This window comes from Eumetopias jubatus, unplaced genomic scaffold, assembly GCF_037043125.1.
Source record: "Eumetopias jubatus isolate StellerSeaLion01/CBP00866 unplaced genomic scaffold, mEumJub1_p1.0 scaffold_5, whole genome shotgun sequence".
NCBI lineage: Eukaryota > Metazoa > Chordata > Mammalia > Carnivora > Otariidae > Eumetopias > Eumetopias jubatus.
The window spans coordinates 34,292,357-34,308,194 of NW_028274811.1; the positions used below are offsets into that span (position 1 = coordinate 34,292,357).

Genomic DNA, 15,838 nt, shown 5'->3' on the forward strand with positions numbered 1-15,838 from the left:
TCGCCCAAGATTTCCTGCTGGATACAGAGAGTCTGTCAGCTCGTAGGCTGCAGGTTGCTGGAGAGGTGAACCAAAGACACTTCCGTGTGGATTTGGACAGCGGAGCCCTGCTCATCAAGAATCCAATTGATCGAGAGGCACTGTGTGGACTCAGTACCAGCTGCATCGTGCCCCTGGAGTTTGTAACCGAAGGGCCTTTGGAAATGTACCGAGCGGAGGTAGAAATCGTGGATGTGAATGATCACGCCCCCCGATTTCCTCGGCAGCAGCTGGACTTGGAAATTGGGGAGGCCGCTCCTCCAGGACAGCGTTTCCCCTTGGAAAAGGCTCAGGATGCAGATGTGGGGAGCAATTCTATCAGCAGCTATAGACTAAGCTCCAACGAACACTTTGCACTGGATGTTAAGAAGCGCAGCGACGGCAGCCTGGTCCCAGAGCTGCTCCTGGAGAAGCCTTTGGATCGGGAGAAGCAGTCAGACTACCGCCTGGTGCTGACTGCTGTGGATGGAGGGAACCCCCCGAGATCTGGCACTGCAGAGCTCCGGGTATCTGTGCTGGACGTGAATGACAACGCCCCAGCCTTCCAGCAATCCAGCTACAGGATTAGTGTGTTGGAGAGTGCCCCAGCCGGCATGCTGCTCATCCAGCTCAATGCCTCTGACCCAGACCTGGGTCCCAGTGGTAACGTCACCTTTTCTTTCAGCGGTCACACCCCTGATCGTGTGAGAAACCTCTTTAGCCTTCACCCGACTACTGGAAAGCTTACCCTTCAGGGGCCCCTAGACTTTGAGAGTGAGAATTACTATGAATTTGATATTCGGGCTCGCGATGGGGGTTCTCCAGCCATGGAGCAACATTGCAGCCTTCGGGTGGATCTCCTAGATGTAAATGACAATGCCCCACACATCACGGTGACCTCAGAGCTTGGGACTCTTCCTGAGAGTGCAGAACCTGGCACTGTAGTGGCACTCATCAGTGTGCAGGACCCTGACTCAGGGTCAAATGGAGACGTGAGCCTCCGTATTCCTGACCACCTGCCATTTGCCCTCAAGTCTGCCTTCAGGAACCAGTTCTCCCTGGTGACTGCTGGGCCCTTGGACCGAGAGGCCAAATCCAGCTATGACATCATGGTCACTGCTTCTGATGCTGGGAATCCTCCTCTGAGTACCCAGAGGACTATTTTCCTCAATATTTCAGATGTGAACGATAACCCACCCTCTTTCTTCCAGAGGTCACATGAGGTGTTTGTTCCTGAGAACAATCGCCCAGGGGACCTGCTTTGTTCCCTTGCAGCCTCTGACCCAGACTCTGGCTTGAATGCACTTATCTCTTACTCTCTTCTGGAGCCCAGAAATAGAGATGTTTCAGCTTCTTCCTTTATCTCTCTGAACCCCCAGACAGGAGCTGTTCATGCTACTCGATCCTTTGATTATGAGCAAACACAGACATTGCAGTTTGAGGTGCAGGCCCGGGATCGGGGCAACCCACCTCTTAGTAGCACCGTGACAGTTCGTCTGTTTGTGCTGGACCTCAACGACAATGCCCCAGCTGTGCTCCGCCCTAGGGCCCGGCCTGGTTCCTTATGTCCTCAAGCACTGCCTCCATCAGTTGGTGCTGGCCACCTAGTCACAAAAGTGACTGCTGTGGACTTGGATTCAGGTTACAATGCTTGGGTTTCCTATCAGTTGCTGGAGGCCCCAGACCCCAGCCTGTTTGCGGTCTCTCGCTATGCTGGGGAGGTACGGACGGCAGTTCCTATCCCAGCTGATCTCCCACCACAGAAGCTGGTCATTGTGGTAAAGGATAGTGGTAGCCCACCACTCTCTACCTCTGTTACTCTACTAGTGTCCTTGGAGGAAGATACTCATCCAGTTGTCCCTGATCTTCGAGAATCTTCAGCTCCAAGGGAAGGAGAATCCCGCCTGACCCTCTACTTGGCCGTATCACTAGTGGCAATTTGCTTTGTCTCCTTTGGCTCATTCGTGGCACTACTCTCGAAGTGTCTGCGTGGGGCCGCCTGTGGAGTGACCTGCTTTCCTGCTGGCACCTGTGCCTGTCTCACCCGATCTAGAAGGAGGGAGGGGCTTCCTCCTTCCAGTGGGATCCTCCGAATCCAGCTAGGGTCAGATGACCCTATCAAGTTTGTTGATGTGGGCGGCCACTCTCATGGCTGTACACCTTTGGCTTCTGCACCCACTCGGAGTGATAGCTTCATGATGGTGAAGTCACCCAGTGCACCTATGGCAGGGGAACCTGTTCGCCCAAGCTGCCCACCCTCTGATCTTCTGTATGGGCTAGAGGTGAGACCTTTGCAGGCTCAGCCAACGCTTGAGGGTTATTCTGATGCAGGCTTATGGCTGGGTCACATCCCAGTGACCGTTGGTCTCTCCCTGTAAGAGTCCATAGTGAGTGGTAACTGTGTGGTAGATGGTGTGCTTTAGAAGTGTTTTGTGAATAACCAGGAAGCTGTCACAGATTAGTACTTGGGGTGGGTTATGCCCTTATCCGAGGGTAAGAAATGAAGGTAATGATCAAGAGTCAGGGTATTGTGGAAGCCTGCTGCCAGAGTGTGGGAGCGTAGAAGGCTCTACTGCACAAGGGTAGGATGTCCCAGGCAGTCGCCTAAACCCAAGAGGATGCTTTCTCTTCTTGAATGAGGAGGCCAGGTTCTGGACTACCTTGACTCTAGGTTACCATTTCCCAGAGAATTGAGGGGGACTAATATATTTGCCCCACAGTATCAAGTACTCCCTAACCCAATGTAGAGAGAACTCTCTGCTTGGAACAGCAGGAAGCACAAAGAGGAGAGAGCCGAGGGGGTAGGGAGGCATCAAGGTACAAGCAGAGTCCAGGTCTTCAGGAATCCCAGTCAGGTCCCCACTGAGATTTGAGCTAGATACGGGAGAATGGGGGCAAGGGAGCATCACTTCTTTGGTGGGAAAAGCAATGTAAGTGAGATCACTTAATGTCAGAAAACTGGTCTACAGCTGAGGAACTCGGAGACAGCCACTCTGGAACTCTTTAAGTTGAGTTGTGAAACCATAAATCCTAGAAACCGTGCCTAGCTTCTAGCCACTCTCCTGGGGGACCTGGATCAGTCCCGGGAACATTCCTCCTACCACAAGCTGTTAGGCTCATTCCACAGCTCAAGTTAGGGAGCTCAGAAAAGCTGAGTCCTGGAACCATCAGCTGACATTGAGATTCCTCAAAGCATTGATGGAGAGTCAGAACAAGGCTTGACAGGATCCTAACAAATCTTTTCTCTCATCTTAGCAGTGTTTGGCAGGATGGGGGAGGGGGGTTCACATGGGCTTTGCCTCCCCTGGAAGAACACAATTTTGTTGGTTTAAGCAAAGTAGTGGGAGCTTCTGAAGTCCTGAGGGAAGTTGCTGGGACAGAACACTGAGAAGTTTTGTACCACTTTGTCTTCCCTGTTGAGCACCATCTGAGCTGTCAAACTTTGCTGCCAAGGGGGCTGAATCAACCTGCAGCATGAAATGAGTGGGGAGGTAGGAGGTTTCATTGACACAGATTTGCCTGTTCCTAAGGTTTCCAGGACGGAGGAGACTTCATAATTGGTTGAGAGCAGACAGACTTTTTGGCCAATCAGACTCAGAGCAGAGGTGGGGGATCTGCTCTTCCTGCCCACCTCTCCTCCCCCTGTTCCCCAGCTCCACTCAGATTCAGTTCCCATCCCCCTACCCACCCACCCCCGCCATTTGGTGACTAAGAAGAACTGCTGCAGGCAGACAGACCTCGGAGCAGTTTTTAAGAGGCTGGAAGGAGACATAAGGGATTTCAGCTGCTACATTCTAAGACCTGGGTCTACCTTGGAGACAGGACAGCACAGAGTCAGTGTCCAGGAAGGGACTTCTGGGTCATGGGGCCTGAGACATCCCCACAGCTCGCTGGGAAATGGCAAGTGCTGTGCATGTTGTCCTTGTGCTGCTGGGGCTGGGTGTCTGGGCAGCTTCGTTACTCAGTGGTGGAGGAGTCTGAGCCGGGGACGTTGGTGGGGAATGTTGCTCAGGATCTAGGCTTAAAGGTGACAGATCTGTCGAGCCGCCGACTGCGGTTGGGGTCTGAGGAGAATGGACACTATTTTTCCCTGAGCTTGGTGAGTGGTGCTCTGGCAGTGAATCAAAAGATTGACCGAGAGAGCCTGTGTGGAGCCAGTATGAGCTGCCTGCTGCCTGTGCAGGTGGTGACTGAACACCCCTTGGAACTAATGCGTGTAGAGGTAGAGATCCTGGATCTCAATGACAACTCTCCTAGCTTCGCCACCTCGGAGCGAGAGATACGCATCTCAGAATCAGCTGCACTTGGGGCACGATTCCCGCTGGATAGTGCCCAGGATCCGGATGTGGGCACCAATACTGTGAGCTTCTACACTCTAAGCCCCAGCAGCCGCTTCTCTCTGAATGTGAAGACCCTAAAAGATGGGAAGCTGTTCCCAGAACTGGTGCTAGAGCGGCAGCTGGACCGTGAAGCCCAGGCGAGACATCAGCTGGTGCTCACTGCCGTGGACGGGGGTATCCCAGCCCGCTCAGGGACCACCCTCATCTCTGTCATAGTGCTGGACGTCAATGATAACGCCCCCACCTTCCAGTCCTCAGTTCTTCGTGTGGGGCTCCCAGAGAACACACCCGTGGGTACACTGCTACTCCGCCTCAATGCCACTGATCCAGACGAGGGCACCAATGGCCAGCTAGACTATTCTTTCGGAGACCATACATCTGAGGTAGTGCGTAATCTCTTTGGCCTAGACCCTAGCAGTGGAGCAATCCACGTGTTGGGTCCCATAGACTTTGAGGAGTCAAGTTTCTATGAAATTCATGCAAGAGCCCGTGACCAAGGACAGCCAGCCATGGAAGGCCACTGTATGATTCAGGTGGATGTGGGAGATGCCAATGACAATGCCCCAGAGGTACTACTGGCCTCTTTGGTCAACCCTATCCTGGAGAGCACACCGGTGGGCACAGTAGTGGGCTTGTTTAATGTGCGGGACCGAGACTCGGGGAGAAATGGTGAGGTGAGCCTTGATATCTCCCCGGACCTGCCATTTCAGATTAAGCCTTCTGAGAACCACTACTCTCTGCTAACCAGCCAGCCTTTGGACCGGGAGACCACCTCCCACTATATCATTGAGCTTTTGGCCAGTGATGCGGGCTCACCTCCCCTACACACACATCTCACCATCAGGCTCAACATTTCGGATGTTAACGACAATGCACCATACTTTAGTCAGCAGCTCTATACTGCTTACATCCCAGAAAACCGGCCTCCAGGTTCCCTTCTCTGCATTGTGGCTGCCTCGGATCCAGATACTGGGGATAATGCTCACCTCACCTACTCCATTGTGGGGAATCAGATTCAGGGAGCTCCAGCTTCCTCCTTTGTATACGTCAACCCTGAGGACGGGCGAGTCTTTGCCCAACGCACCTTTGACTATGAATTGCTGCAAATGCTGCAGATCATGGTGGGGGTTCGAGACTCTGGCTCTCCCCCACTGCATTCTAACACCTCTCTGCATGTGTTTGTCCTGGACCAGAATGATAATGCGCCAACTGTGCTGCACCCAAGACCTGGCTGGGAACTCTCAGTCCCCCAGCGTCTCCCTCGCTCTGCTCCTCCCGGCTCCTTGGTCACCAAAGTGACAGCTGTGGATGCTGATGCAGGCCACAATGCATGGCTCTCCTATTCACTGTTGCCACAGTCTACGGCTCCAGGACTGTTCCTGGTGTCTGCACATACCGGCGAGGTGCGCACAGCCCGGGCCTTACGGGAGGATGACTCTGACACCCAGCAGGTTGTGGTCCTGGTGAGGGACAACGGTGACCCTTCACTCTCCTCTACAGCCACAGTGCTGCTGGTTCTGGAGGACGAGGATCCCGAGGAAATGCCCAAGTCCAGCGATTTCCTCTCACACCCTCCTGAGCGTTCAGACCTTACCCTTTACCTCATTGTGGCTCTTGCAGCCATCAGTCTCTTATCCTTAGTCACCTTCACCTTTCTGTCAGCTAAGTGCCTTCGGGGGCACACAGATGCGGATGGGGGTGGGAGCCAGTGCTGCAGGCGCCAGGACTCCCCCTCTCGGGACTTCTATAAGCAGTCTAGTCCCAACCTGCAGGTGAGCTCAGATGGCACGCTCAAGTACATGGAGGTGACGCTGCGGCCCTCGGACTCGCAGAGCCACTGCTACAGGACGTGCTTCTCACCAGCCTCGGATGGCAGTGACTTCACTTTTCTAAGGCCCCTCAGTGTCCAGCAGCCCTCAGCTCTGGCGCTGGAGCCTGATGCCTACCGGTCCCGCTCCAATACGCTGCGGGAGCGGAGCCAGGTGAGGGGCTCCACACCGCCCAGGGTGACACCTGTGGGCTGTGATGGAGAAGCAGCCCATCCACAAAAGGGACTTTCTGCATCCACTCCTCTCAGGGTGGGACTGAGGGTCGTGGGGGTGGAGGGGGGCGTTGGAGCTCAGTGTTGCCTGCACTCCACCTGATTTTTGGAACCATTTGGACTGATTGCGTAAAACGCCAAAGTGGGGATAGGACTCTGAGTACCGGGAGGTGGTGGTGATTGTAGGTGAGGGGAAGTAGAACCAATCCCTGCCCGACTGGCATCCAGTAATCTTTTATGGCCAGCGTTGGGTGGGGGCGTGGTCCTGGGTGGAGTCAGTCGCAAATCTACTCCTGCACCCAGCCTGCTTGCCTCCCGAACCAGCTTGCTCTACCAGCTTTTAGGTTTCCTCTTTCCACTCCCTTGATGGGTGACTTCACTGTTAATGTCAGCCATCCCTATCCCCCCACCCCCCCACCCCCCCACCCCGGTGTCAGACAAACACATCTGTAGACAGTAGAGGTACACCTCCAGCCTTCAAGCATATCCTCCCTGCAGAACACACCCACTGGTCACATGCACCAATGGGCTTGCCTCGGTGCGCGTGCACACCCCCCCCCCCAACTTGGTCGTACATGCATACCGCCTTTAACTGCCAGTGCTTGCTGTCAAGTTTACATGCACTGGCTGTTCCCAGGCCCCTCACAGCTTCCCAGCCACCTGGCTCCTGGCCTCGGAGGTACTCACAGCTGACTGATCACACCCTGGTGAGGATCCCATGGTGTGGTTTCCCAGGGCCTGCCAGGACTCAGGATTCTCTTCCTGCTTCCACTTGGGGCTAGACCAGGTCACCTCTGTGCAAGAATATGAGTCTGGGAACTCTAGGGCGAGGGTGGGCTGCTCCATCCTGCTGGGGCTCCAAGCAGAGGTCACCATTGCCTCCAGCCCAGAAGCCTTGGGGGCTGGCTGAGCTACCCTGGGTCCCAAGGGTAGGATAGGCAGCCTGGGACTTCAGTGACAGTCACTCCCTGTCCTATCACAGGAAGTGGGAACGTGGAGCACCTGGACCCTGGACACTCAGAGATAGGCTTTTGGCTCCGTCGTAACCTTGATGTGTTCCTGCGATCTAGGTTCAGGGCTTTGGGGGTCGCCAAAGTATCTGAGATTCTGTCAAGTCCTTCCTTCTCGGCCTGATGGAAAGCCACAGCCTCTGCCAGATGCCAGGGGGCCCTCATACATGGGACAACTATAGTAGTAAAAGGCACAAGTTTCCAAGTTTCCACAATCTCAGGAGCTTTTATTTAAAGTATAGTTACGTTCCTCCCTGCCCCTACCGAATCGGAATTAGAGTTTGAAACAACAACTTTATGTGATAGGTGATTGAGAGAGCCTTTCTGCGATACCTCCTCTGAGTACCGCCTCACTCGTTCGTTCCAAGATTTTTGTTGGGTAGATACTAGCTTCCTCACCTTATGACTGAATTTCACCAAGTTCACATGACTTGCTCAAGTTCACAGGGTAAGTGGTAGAGAAAGCTTTAACTCGGGTCTAACTCCAGAATTTGTACTTTGAGTCGCTTGCACTTGTAAAGCTGGAGGAAGGAGGGCAGTCTTCATCTGCTGGGATGGGGCATAGATGGGATTCTTTCCCTCATAGGGCTTTATGTTAGAGAAAAGTCTTCTGGGGCTCCTTATCCCTGAGCAGCCCTCACTGAACACGCTTTGGACCCGCCGTCCTTACATAGGTTGTGAGTTTTGCCCAGTAACTCTCTTCCAGTCTGTCATGGTTCTTGCATCTCTGTGTAGATTCTCCTGTGTCTAAGGCTGAGGAGTAGGCATCTCAGTGCCGTTCCCCATGGCAGTCCTGGACTAGTGCTGGTGACTCAGGGTATACCTGGGATGCTAAATTTCTGGGTTCTGCTCATATCACTGCCACCTGTGAGCCTCAGAGTGAGTCATTTGGCAGCCTTGGGTCTTTCTTCTCCTCAGTGTAATCAGAGATACATTTCTCCTCTGCTTCTGGGACTGAGGGTGAGAGTTAATTACCAGCACACCTCAGAATGGTTAAGGAGATGGCTCTTGGAGTGGTGTGTGTGTGTGTGTGTGTGTGTGTGTGTGTGTGTGTGCGCGCGCGCGTGTGTTGGAATAATACACCCTCTGGACTCGGGAGTGAAGAGTCTGGCCAAAGTCCTGCACCGTCATCCAGGTGGAACATGACTACAGATCAGCCCCTTAGGAGCCCTGGAGACTTCACTGGCTCTGCTTGGAGGCTGTGGGAGCTTGATCTCTGCCGGGCTCCATCCTGGCGGTTTTCTCTGCCCCAGACAGAGCGGCCTTGTTCTCTCCTCCTCAGTCGCAGCCATTGTCTGGCAGAGTTCTGGGGGTGAGAGGTGTCCTGGGGCTTGGAGGCCCTGCAAAGAATCAGTCTGGCATGACTCCTAAATTAATAATGTGTTTAGCTGTGGGAAGGGGTCGTCGAGAGCCAAGGGCCTGGAAGAGGGCTCCCTCTGAATATGTTACAGCACAACCTGGCGCAAAAAGGGTTACCCAGAGCAGCGGCCATCTTGCTGCAAGGATGCTTTGTTCCCAGCTGAGGAGCTGAATAAATTCCTTCTAGGGCTCGTGGAATTCTCATGAAAATCTCGTGGGGTGGGGGGTGGGGAGAAGATACTTTCTGCCCTTGAATCTCAGCTCAGCAGTTCTGAGTCAGGCAGGGAGGAATGGGCTCTTTCTTTAGCAAAGGAGTTGGGATTTGCTCTCTATGGTCAGATCGATGTTACTTTATCTCTTTGCCTCTGGTACCTCAGATCTCTGATACCTGGGACACGTTTTGTCTTTGGCGATGAGCCTGCCCCTCCCTCCTCTTGTCTTCTCTGTGTCCATCTCCCTCTTTCCCTCCCTGCCCAGCCCCGGGCTCAGGTGACACTCTGACTGCTTGTGGGTCCTCAGCCCCTTTCCGTCTGTTTTCTCCACAGCAAGCCCCGCCCAACACGGACTGGCGATTCTCTCAGGCCCAGAGACCTGGCACCAGCGGGTAGGTGACTTCCTCTCCAGCCCACCCTCTTCTCTGCGGCATGTTCTCAGTGTGACGACGGGGGCGGGGGGGGGGTAGGGCTCAGCATGTGCTACAAGGGGCTCCTTCCCTCAGTTCCGATTTCAGGGAGGTTTTAATGTATTGGGGGCTGATACACAGACCCCAGAAGGAAGAGGTTTCTACTCTGGCTCTTCTGAAAACTCATTCCACACACTCAGCCCCTCCCTTCTCCCCGTGTAACCTTTTCCTATCTCCTGGTCTTGAGGTGGTCTCTGGGTGGAAAGGAAGTGTTCTATACCCATCTAATTCCTACGTCCCCCTGCTCCAGGTTGGGCTGGGGTTCAGGCAGAGACTGGGGGGGTGGCAGGAGGAGGAGGGGAGGCCCTGTCAGCGCTCAGAGCCTCCTCCAGAGCCAGCAGGTGAGGGAGGCCAGGCAGCTGTGGGGGAAGGTGGAGACTGCCCCGCTGGACGTGGGACTGAGGGGGTAGCTCAAGGGGCAGGTCTCCCTGGTCCTGCCCTGGCTCCAGGCTGCCCTAGGTCCCGCAGCTCGTCCTGCCTTGCTCCCTACAGGCCTGTTGTCTCCGCCACTCTTTCTCATCTCTCTGCCCTTTCCATCTCTCTCCCTCTCTTTCTGTCTCTGCCTCAGTTTCTGTTTTTAATTGCTGCATCTTGGTCCCTACCATTTGTGTCTGCTCGCATGCATCTGTGCCTCACACTGCACCTGCCATGCTGGGTGCTCAGGAAATGGGGAATTAATGAATAAATGTGACTCCTCCTCAGTCTCAGCCTGTTTTCTTTTCCTCTCTGTTTCTGCCTCCCTTTTTCCTTGATCTCTTTTCTGTCTCTCCCTCTTGCCTAGCGTCTTTGTTCTCCTCTGTCTCCAGTCTCTTGGTTTCTTAATCTCTTGCTATTTCTGCTTTCCTCTCTGTTCTCTTTCCTTGTCTCTGTCTCTCTCTGGATGTCTCTCGAAGTGTGTAGTCTCTGCATCCCTGGGCCTCGTTCTGTTACTCTTTCTTTATTTCTCTTCGTCTCCCTTTTATCCTGTCTCTTATTACTTTGTACTTGTGGGCAAGCCAGCACACACGTGCCCCCCCCCCCCCCACACACAGAGTCTTTGATCAGTGCTTACCACCACACTCTCCCATCCCGGCTGCCCCAGCTGCTCATTTCAATCCAGTGTGAATTCCTGCTGAGACAGGAACCCCCTGCGGGTGGTGGGGAGGGAAACTGTAGAAAGACCTTCAGTCGGTCTGAGGGGGTAGGGTGGGCTCGGGGCCAGGGATCCCTGTTAAAAGTTAGGAGCCTGGAGGAGTCCAAGGAACCCAGGAGAGAGAGAGGAGGCAGAGCTTAGGCCCCCTTCCCCTGCCTCCTTTTGGCCGGGCCCTTACTGCCCACATGTCCCCACATGCCGTGGATGGTGAGCCCGCACCACCACAAGGACCCAGGAGACCTTGGTATGTGGTGGAACCTCCACCTCCTGCAGTCCTGCGCATGTATCCAGAACACAGGACACTTCCTAGAAGGCCCCTAGGAGGCAGCAAGCCAGATGGCTTGGACTGCCCTTGCCCCTCCCTTGACCCCATCTGTCTTGTTTTGCCCCAGTGGCCTTGCCAGCCTTTCTATCGCTTATCTGTTAGGTCATTCACATGTTCATTCATTCATTACTTATTGGGCCTCTAATGTGAGCCAGGCCCTGTTCTAAACACTGTCCTACAAGAATGAACAAGCAGACATCATCTTTGAACTCAAAGACTTCCAGGCCAGCAGGTGAGACAGAAAATTGACAACAAATCACACTAAAAATGTCTAGTTGCAAATCATAGCAAGTTCTTAGAAGAAGAGGGTCATGTGAGTGTAGAGAAAGCCTCCAGGAGGAAGTGAGCTGAGGTGGTGAGACGCACTGGGCAGCTTGTGGCCCCTGTACCCCCCACCTCCACCCCAGACCGTGTACTGGTCCTGGAGCAGAATTCACTGCTGCCCCTGGAAGGCCCATAGACTGCTTGCGATGTGCCCTCTGGGTTGAGCACCTTAGCCCTGCCTCAAGTCCCTTTCATCAAATGAAAGACTTGGTGGCCTGAAATACACATAGGAGCTCTTGGGGAGATGTAAGAGAAGGCTCCCTTCCTTAGTTAACTTGAGGGGGATGGGACACACATTTCTGTTGGAATTCCGAAATGGCCAAGATGAAATGAACATTAAGGGCTCAGTCCAGCAACTGCAGCTTTTCTCCTTCGTTCATTCCATAGTTAGTAAGCACCTCCTGGAGGCCAGGTTGTATTCTAGGTGTAGGAGGTAATAAAATAGGCCTGTTTCCTGTCCTTGAGGAGTTTACCATATGTTGAGTGAGACAAATATTAAGCAAAAATACAAAATAAGTGTAAGATTGCAGTTAATCCCAAGTGCTATGAAGAGCAGTACCTGGTGGTGAGAGCATAAAACAGGGATTTGACCCGGTCTGGGAGCAGAGGGAAATCTAAGAGGAAATGAGGTGTTACTGAGATCTGAAGGCTAAGTATGAAGTACCCAGCTGAAGGAGGGAGGGAAGAGCATATGCAAAGGCCCTGAGGTGAGGCCTCTCAGGATCAGCCGACTGACGGGGAATTCTTTCTTTGCTGCCCTTCTGGTGAGTCAACTGGAGCGAGAGGACGAAGTGGGGAGATTTCTCTCGTTCAGCCTCACTCTGGTTCCGGCCCTCCACCGCTTCTCTGCTCCACTTCCTCCCTACCGTCTTGGCTACTGGCACACCAGCTTCGGAGCAGGGCTGCTGTTGAGTTCTCCAGTAAACCCAGTCCAAGTTCAAGTCAGTGCTGGGTCACCTTGCCTAGACCAAAGGGAGAAAGACAAGTTGTGAAGTTCCCTGCTTGCCAGGTGCTCCTCCTTCCAGCCAGTGTCCCTTCTCAAGTCACCCTTCTGGCTTCCTGTCCCGGCAGCTGTTACCTCAAGCGCTGAACCCAGCGAACCACTTGTCCTTTCTCAGGCTGTAACCCAGGCCCCACCCTGCAGCTGTTCCCAGTCTCTGCACAGAGGGGAGAGTCTCCATTTAGCTTTCCCTGGTCTCCACTCTGTTCTCCCTTGATGGCCCCACCCTCCCCTTCCACTCCCCCTCCTCAGAGAGACACTCGCCCTGCTCCCCCTCAGCTTAGGCCGTCACTCGCAGGCAAGTAGCAACTTATTTTTTGCTGCTTATAAAAAAAATACATGCTCGATATAGAAGCATGAGAAATAGAGGAAAATTTTAAAAGAGAAAGCACTCTAATTTCACAACCCAGAGAGCCCCCCCCCCCCGACTAACATTTTTTTGAATGTGGAAATTGTCGAATCTGTACAAAAGTAGAAGGGTCTAATGAACCTCTGTGATCCCAATGTCCAGCTCCAACTAATGCCCTACTTTGTTTCACTTGGGTCTCCACCCTGTTACCCCCTTGAACTATTTTGAAACAGATCTCAGCCTTCATATAATTTCATCTGAGTCTTCACTGTCTTTAACAGACAGTTTTTTTTTTAACACATAAGCACTCTAATAATACATTAATACTAAATAATATATTAATAAACTAGTATTATCAGAAATCCAGTCTATATTGACATTTCCCCGATTATATGTCTCTCTGTTAACTCATTTGTGCACTTACCCAAATTAAGGCCCACATTTTATATTTGGTTGAGTGTCTCAAATCTCTTAAGCTCTTTAATATTTTCATATGTGTATTTCTAAACTTTTTTCTTTGTACACTCAAACAACATGCACCGGTATCTTGTCTTTTTTAAAATCTGATTCATCTAAATAAATTGTTCACAAACTTGTTCACAAAATATTAAGAACTCTTATTCCTGATGAGGTGGTATATTTCTCACCATTTCCTCCCCCTAGTAATTGAGTTCCATCAGCATTATCACCTCTTTGTGTTCTCTTTGCAGGATACCACGAGAATTTCCCCATGGCAGGAAAAAAATGTTCAGGATGTAAATTGTTGCCTAACAGCCCCTCATATGGACATAGGATGTGTATTTTAACAGGCTGACAGGCTTTTACCATGTCAAAAAATACATATGTATTTATATTTTAACACAGTTAAATCCAGGCTCTTGTCAGAGGGGATGTCCCCAGATTTCTCCCTTTTTGCATCCTACTACAGGGAGCTGTTTTTCTGCAGCCCAGCCTCTGGGACGCCGCCCCCACACAGCAGCCCCGAATACAGACTCCTTAGGGCAAGAATGCCGTCTCTCAACTCTTATGTCTTAGGGCCTGCCACAGGTGCTGACACATAGGAGATGCTTGGAAAATGGTCAATTAAAGGTAGTCCATCGCCTCCACTTTTATTTTTCACCGTCTCCTAAATCGTGGAGGAGCCCCCTGTCCCCGCTGCAGGGGCTCCAAGGCCTCCCTGGGGAAGCCCAGTACAGGGTCGTGTTATAAGAGCATGGGCTTCAGAATCACAGGAGGCCCCTTCAGGTTGCAGCTCTGCCAGTGAGCAGCCATGCAGCTTCGGGAGTCTCTCAGCCCCTCTGAGCCCTGGATTTATCTGCTGGAAAAGAGAGAGAATCATAGTAATACTTATCTGCAGGTGGTTCTGAGGCTCAAATAGGCGAGCTACCTAAGCTCTAACTAAACTGTATATAAACTAAGTATATATAACCAAATTATATATACAACTAAATTATATGTAATTTAGCCCAGAACCCGGAGAATAGGAAGCTCTCAGCAAATTGTTCAAAAAGAAGTCTCTCCCCCTCCACTTACCTCGTGCCCAGCTTCACAGACCTGACAGCCTGCGTGCGCATCTGCTTAGCCTCCAGCCTTCAACCATTGCCCAAGGACCCTCCCCAGAGCCCAGCCCCTCATGGTTCCAGGCCCACCTCCTCACTCACCTTTATTCCCTCAACACCATTACCCAGTCCCCGCAGGGCATCTTCCTAACCTAGTGTCTGATGCTGTTGTTCACCCCGGGGCCCTTCTCTCTGCTTCCCTCCCTTGACCTTGTTCTCCCAACTCCATCCCAGTCAGGCTCTTCATTGAGGCATGAGCTCATCTGCCTCAGCCTCGTGCCCCTCTAGCAGGCCCAGTGACAGCTCAGCAGGGCTGCAAGTAAAGACCCCTGGATTTCCACGGAGACAGAGCTGACTGAGGCCCCATCCCCAGGCTCCTGTCCTCCCAAAGGTACCCTTAACCCTTGGTCCTCTCCCAGGAGCAAGAGTGATCTTTAAAGACTTAAATCCCATCATGACACCCCCCGTTTCCCCCCTTTAAACACCTGAGTGACTTGCCAGAGCTCTTAGGATGAGACCAAAATCTTTAGTGTCCATTTGTACATCCTCAGCCCCTGACACCACCTCCCCTTGGGGCAGCCACACTGGCTTCCCTTAGTCTGTTGAACTGGCCAAGCTTCTCGCAGCCTCAGAGCCTTGGGCCATGTTACTCTCTCTAACTGGAAGGCGCTCTACCCCAGCACTACACCCTCTTCTAGACACTTCACTTTACTCCCCGGTTGTTCGCTTTGAAATGTTTCAAGCTTGTCAAAAATAGTGTGATGAACATGGAAATACTGTTTTTACCTAGATTAATCAATTGTTAATATTTTGCACATTTGTTTTTCTCTCTCCACACACACGCTAAACTTTTCTTTTTCTGAACCATTTGAGAGTGGCAGACAACATAATATTTGAAAAACGTCAGTATATAACTCCTAATAATAGTAGCATTCTCCTACAAACCATGAAAGAATGATCACGTTTGAGAAATTTAACACTAATGCAATAAAAATATTTAGTCCACTAGCAGATTTTCATAAATGTTCTTGAAATGTCTCTTTAACCTGTTTGGTGGGGTTTTTGTTTTTTTTTTTGGTTTTTGGTTTTTGGTTTTTAAAGTAAGCACTGCACCCAACATGGGGCTTGAATTCATGACTTTAAGGCTGCAGCCTTTACAGGCTGAGCCAGCCACACCTCTGGTATTTTTTTTTCAAATCTAGGATTCAATCAAAGAGCATGAATTTCATTTGCTTGCCATCTCTCTCTCATCTCCTTTAATGTAGAACAGCCTCCTTACCTTTTTTGTGTTTCATGACAGACATTTTTTAGAGTCCAAGCCAGTTGTCTTTTAAAATGTCCCACAATCTGGATTTGCATTTTCTCACAGCGAAAGCAGGTTGACAGTTTTGGTAGGAATACTGCCCGTGCGACACTGTGCACCCTCCCACTGCATTACATGGGGAATGATTTCAGGTCTGTCTGCCCAGCTGTCAGTGATACTCACTATGTTCACTTAGTTAAGTGGTATTTCCAGATCTCTCCATTACAAAGATATTTTTAAATAATTGATTAATAAGTACTCTGTGAGTAGTATTTGAGACTGTGCAACAACCTTCCACTTTTAATATTTTGGTATTCACTGATGATTGCTGGTTACAAAGTGGTGATTTTCTGTCATTCTTCCTACTTTTGTTTTGCTGGAATTGTCCTGCAAATC

General features: G+C 51.6%; 2 protein-coding genes across 9 annotated transcripts in view; both read left to right on the forward strand.

Annotated features, from left to right (window-relative positions):
* LOC114200660 (protocadherin gamma-C3) overlaps positions 1-15,838 on the forward strand; it is a 155,738-nt gene that overhangs the window by 131,344 nt on the left and 8,556 nt on the right. For all 8 annotated transcript variants that reach the window (XM_088023286.1, XM_088023289.1, XM_088023288.1 and 5 more), the window contains exon 2: positions 9,314-9,372. In XM_088023286.1, coding sequence (XP_087879412.1) covers positions 9,314-9,372 — 59 coding nt within the window. The remainder of the gene's footprint in view (positions 1-9,313; positions 9,373-15,838) is intronic.
* Positions 3,881-6,502, forward strand: LOC148164340 (protocadherin gamma-C5). Its single transcript, XM_088023555.1, has one exon. It carries the CDS (start codon positions 3,881-3,883, stop codon positions 6,500-6,502), a length of 2,622 nt encoding a protein of 873 aa, XP_087879681.1.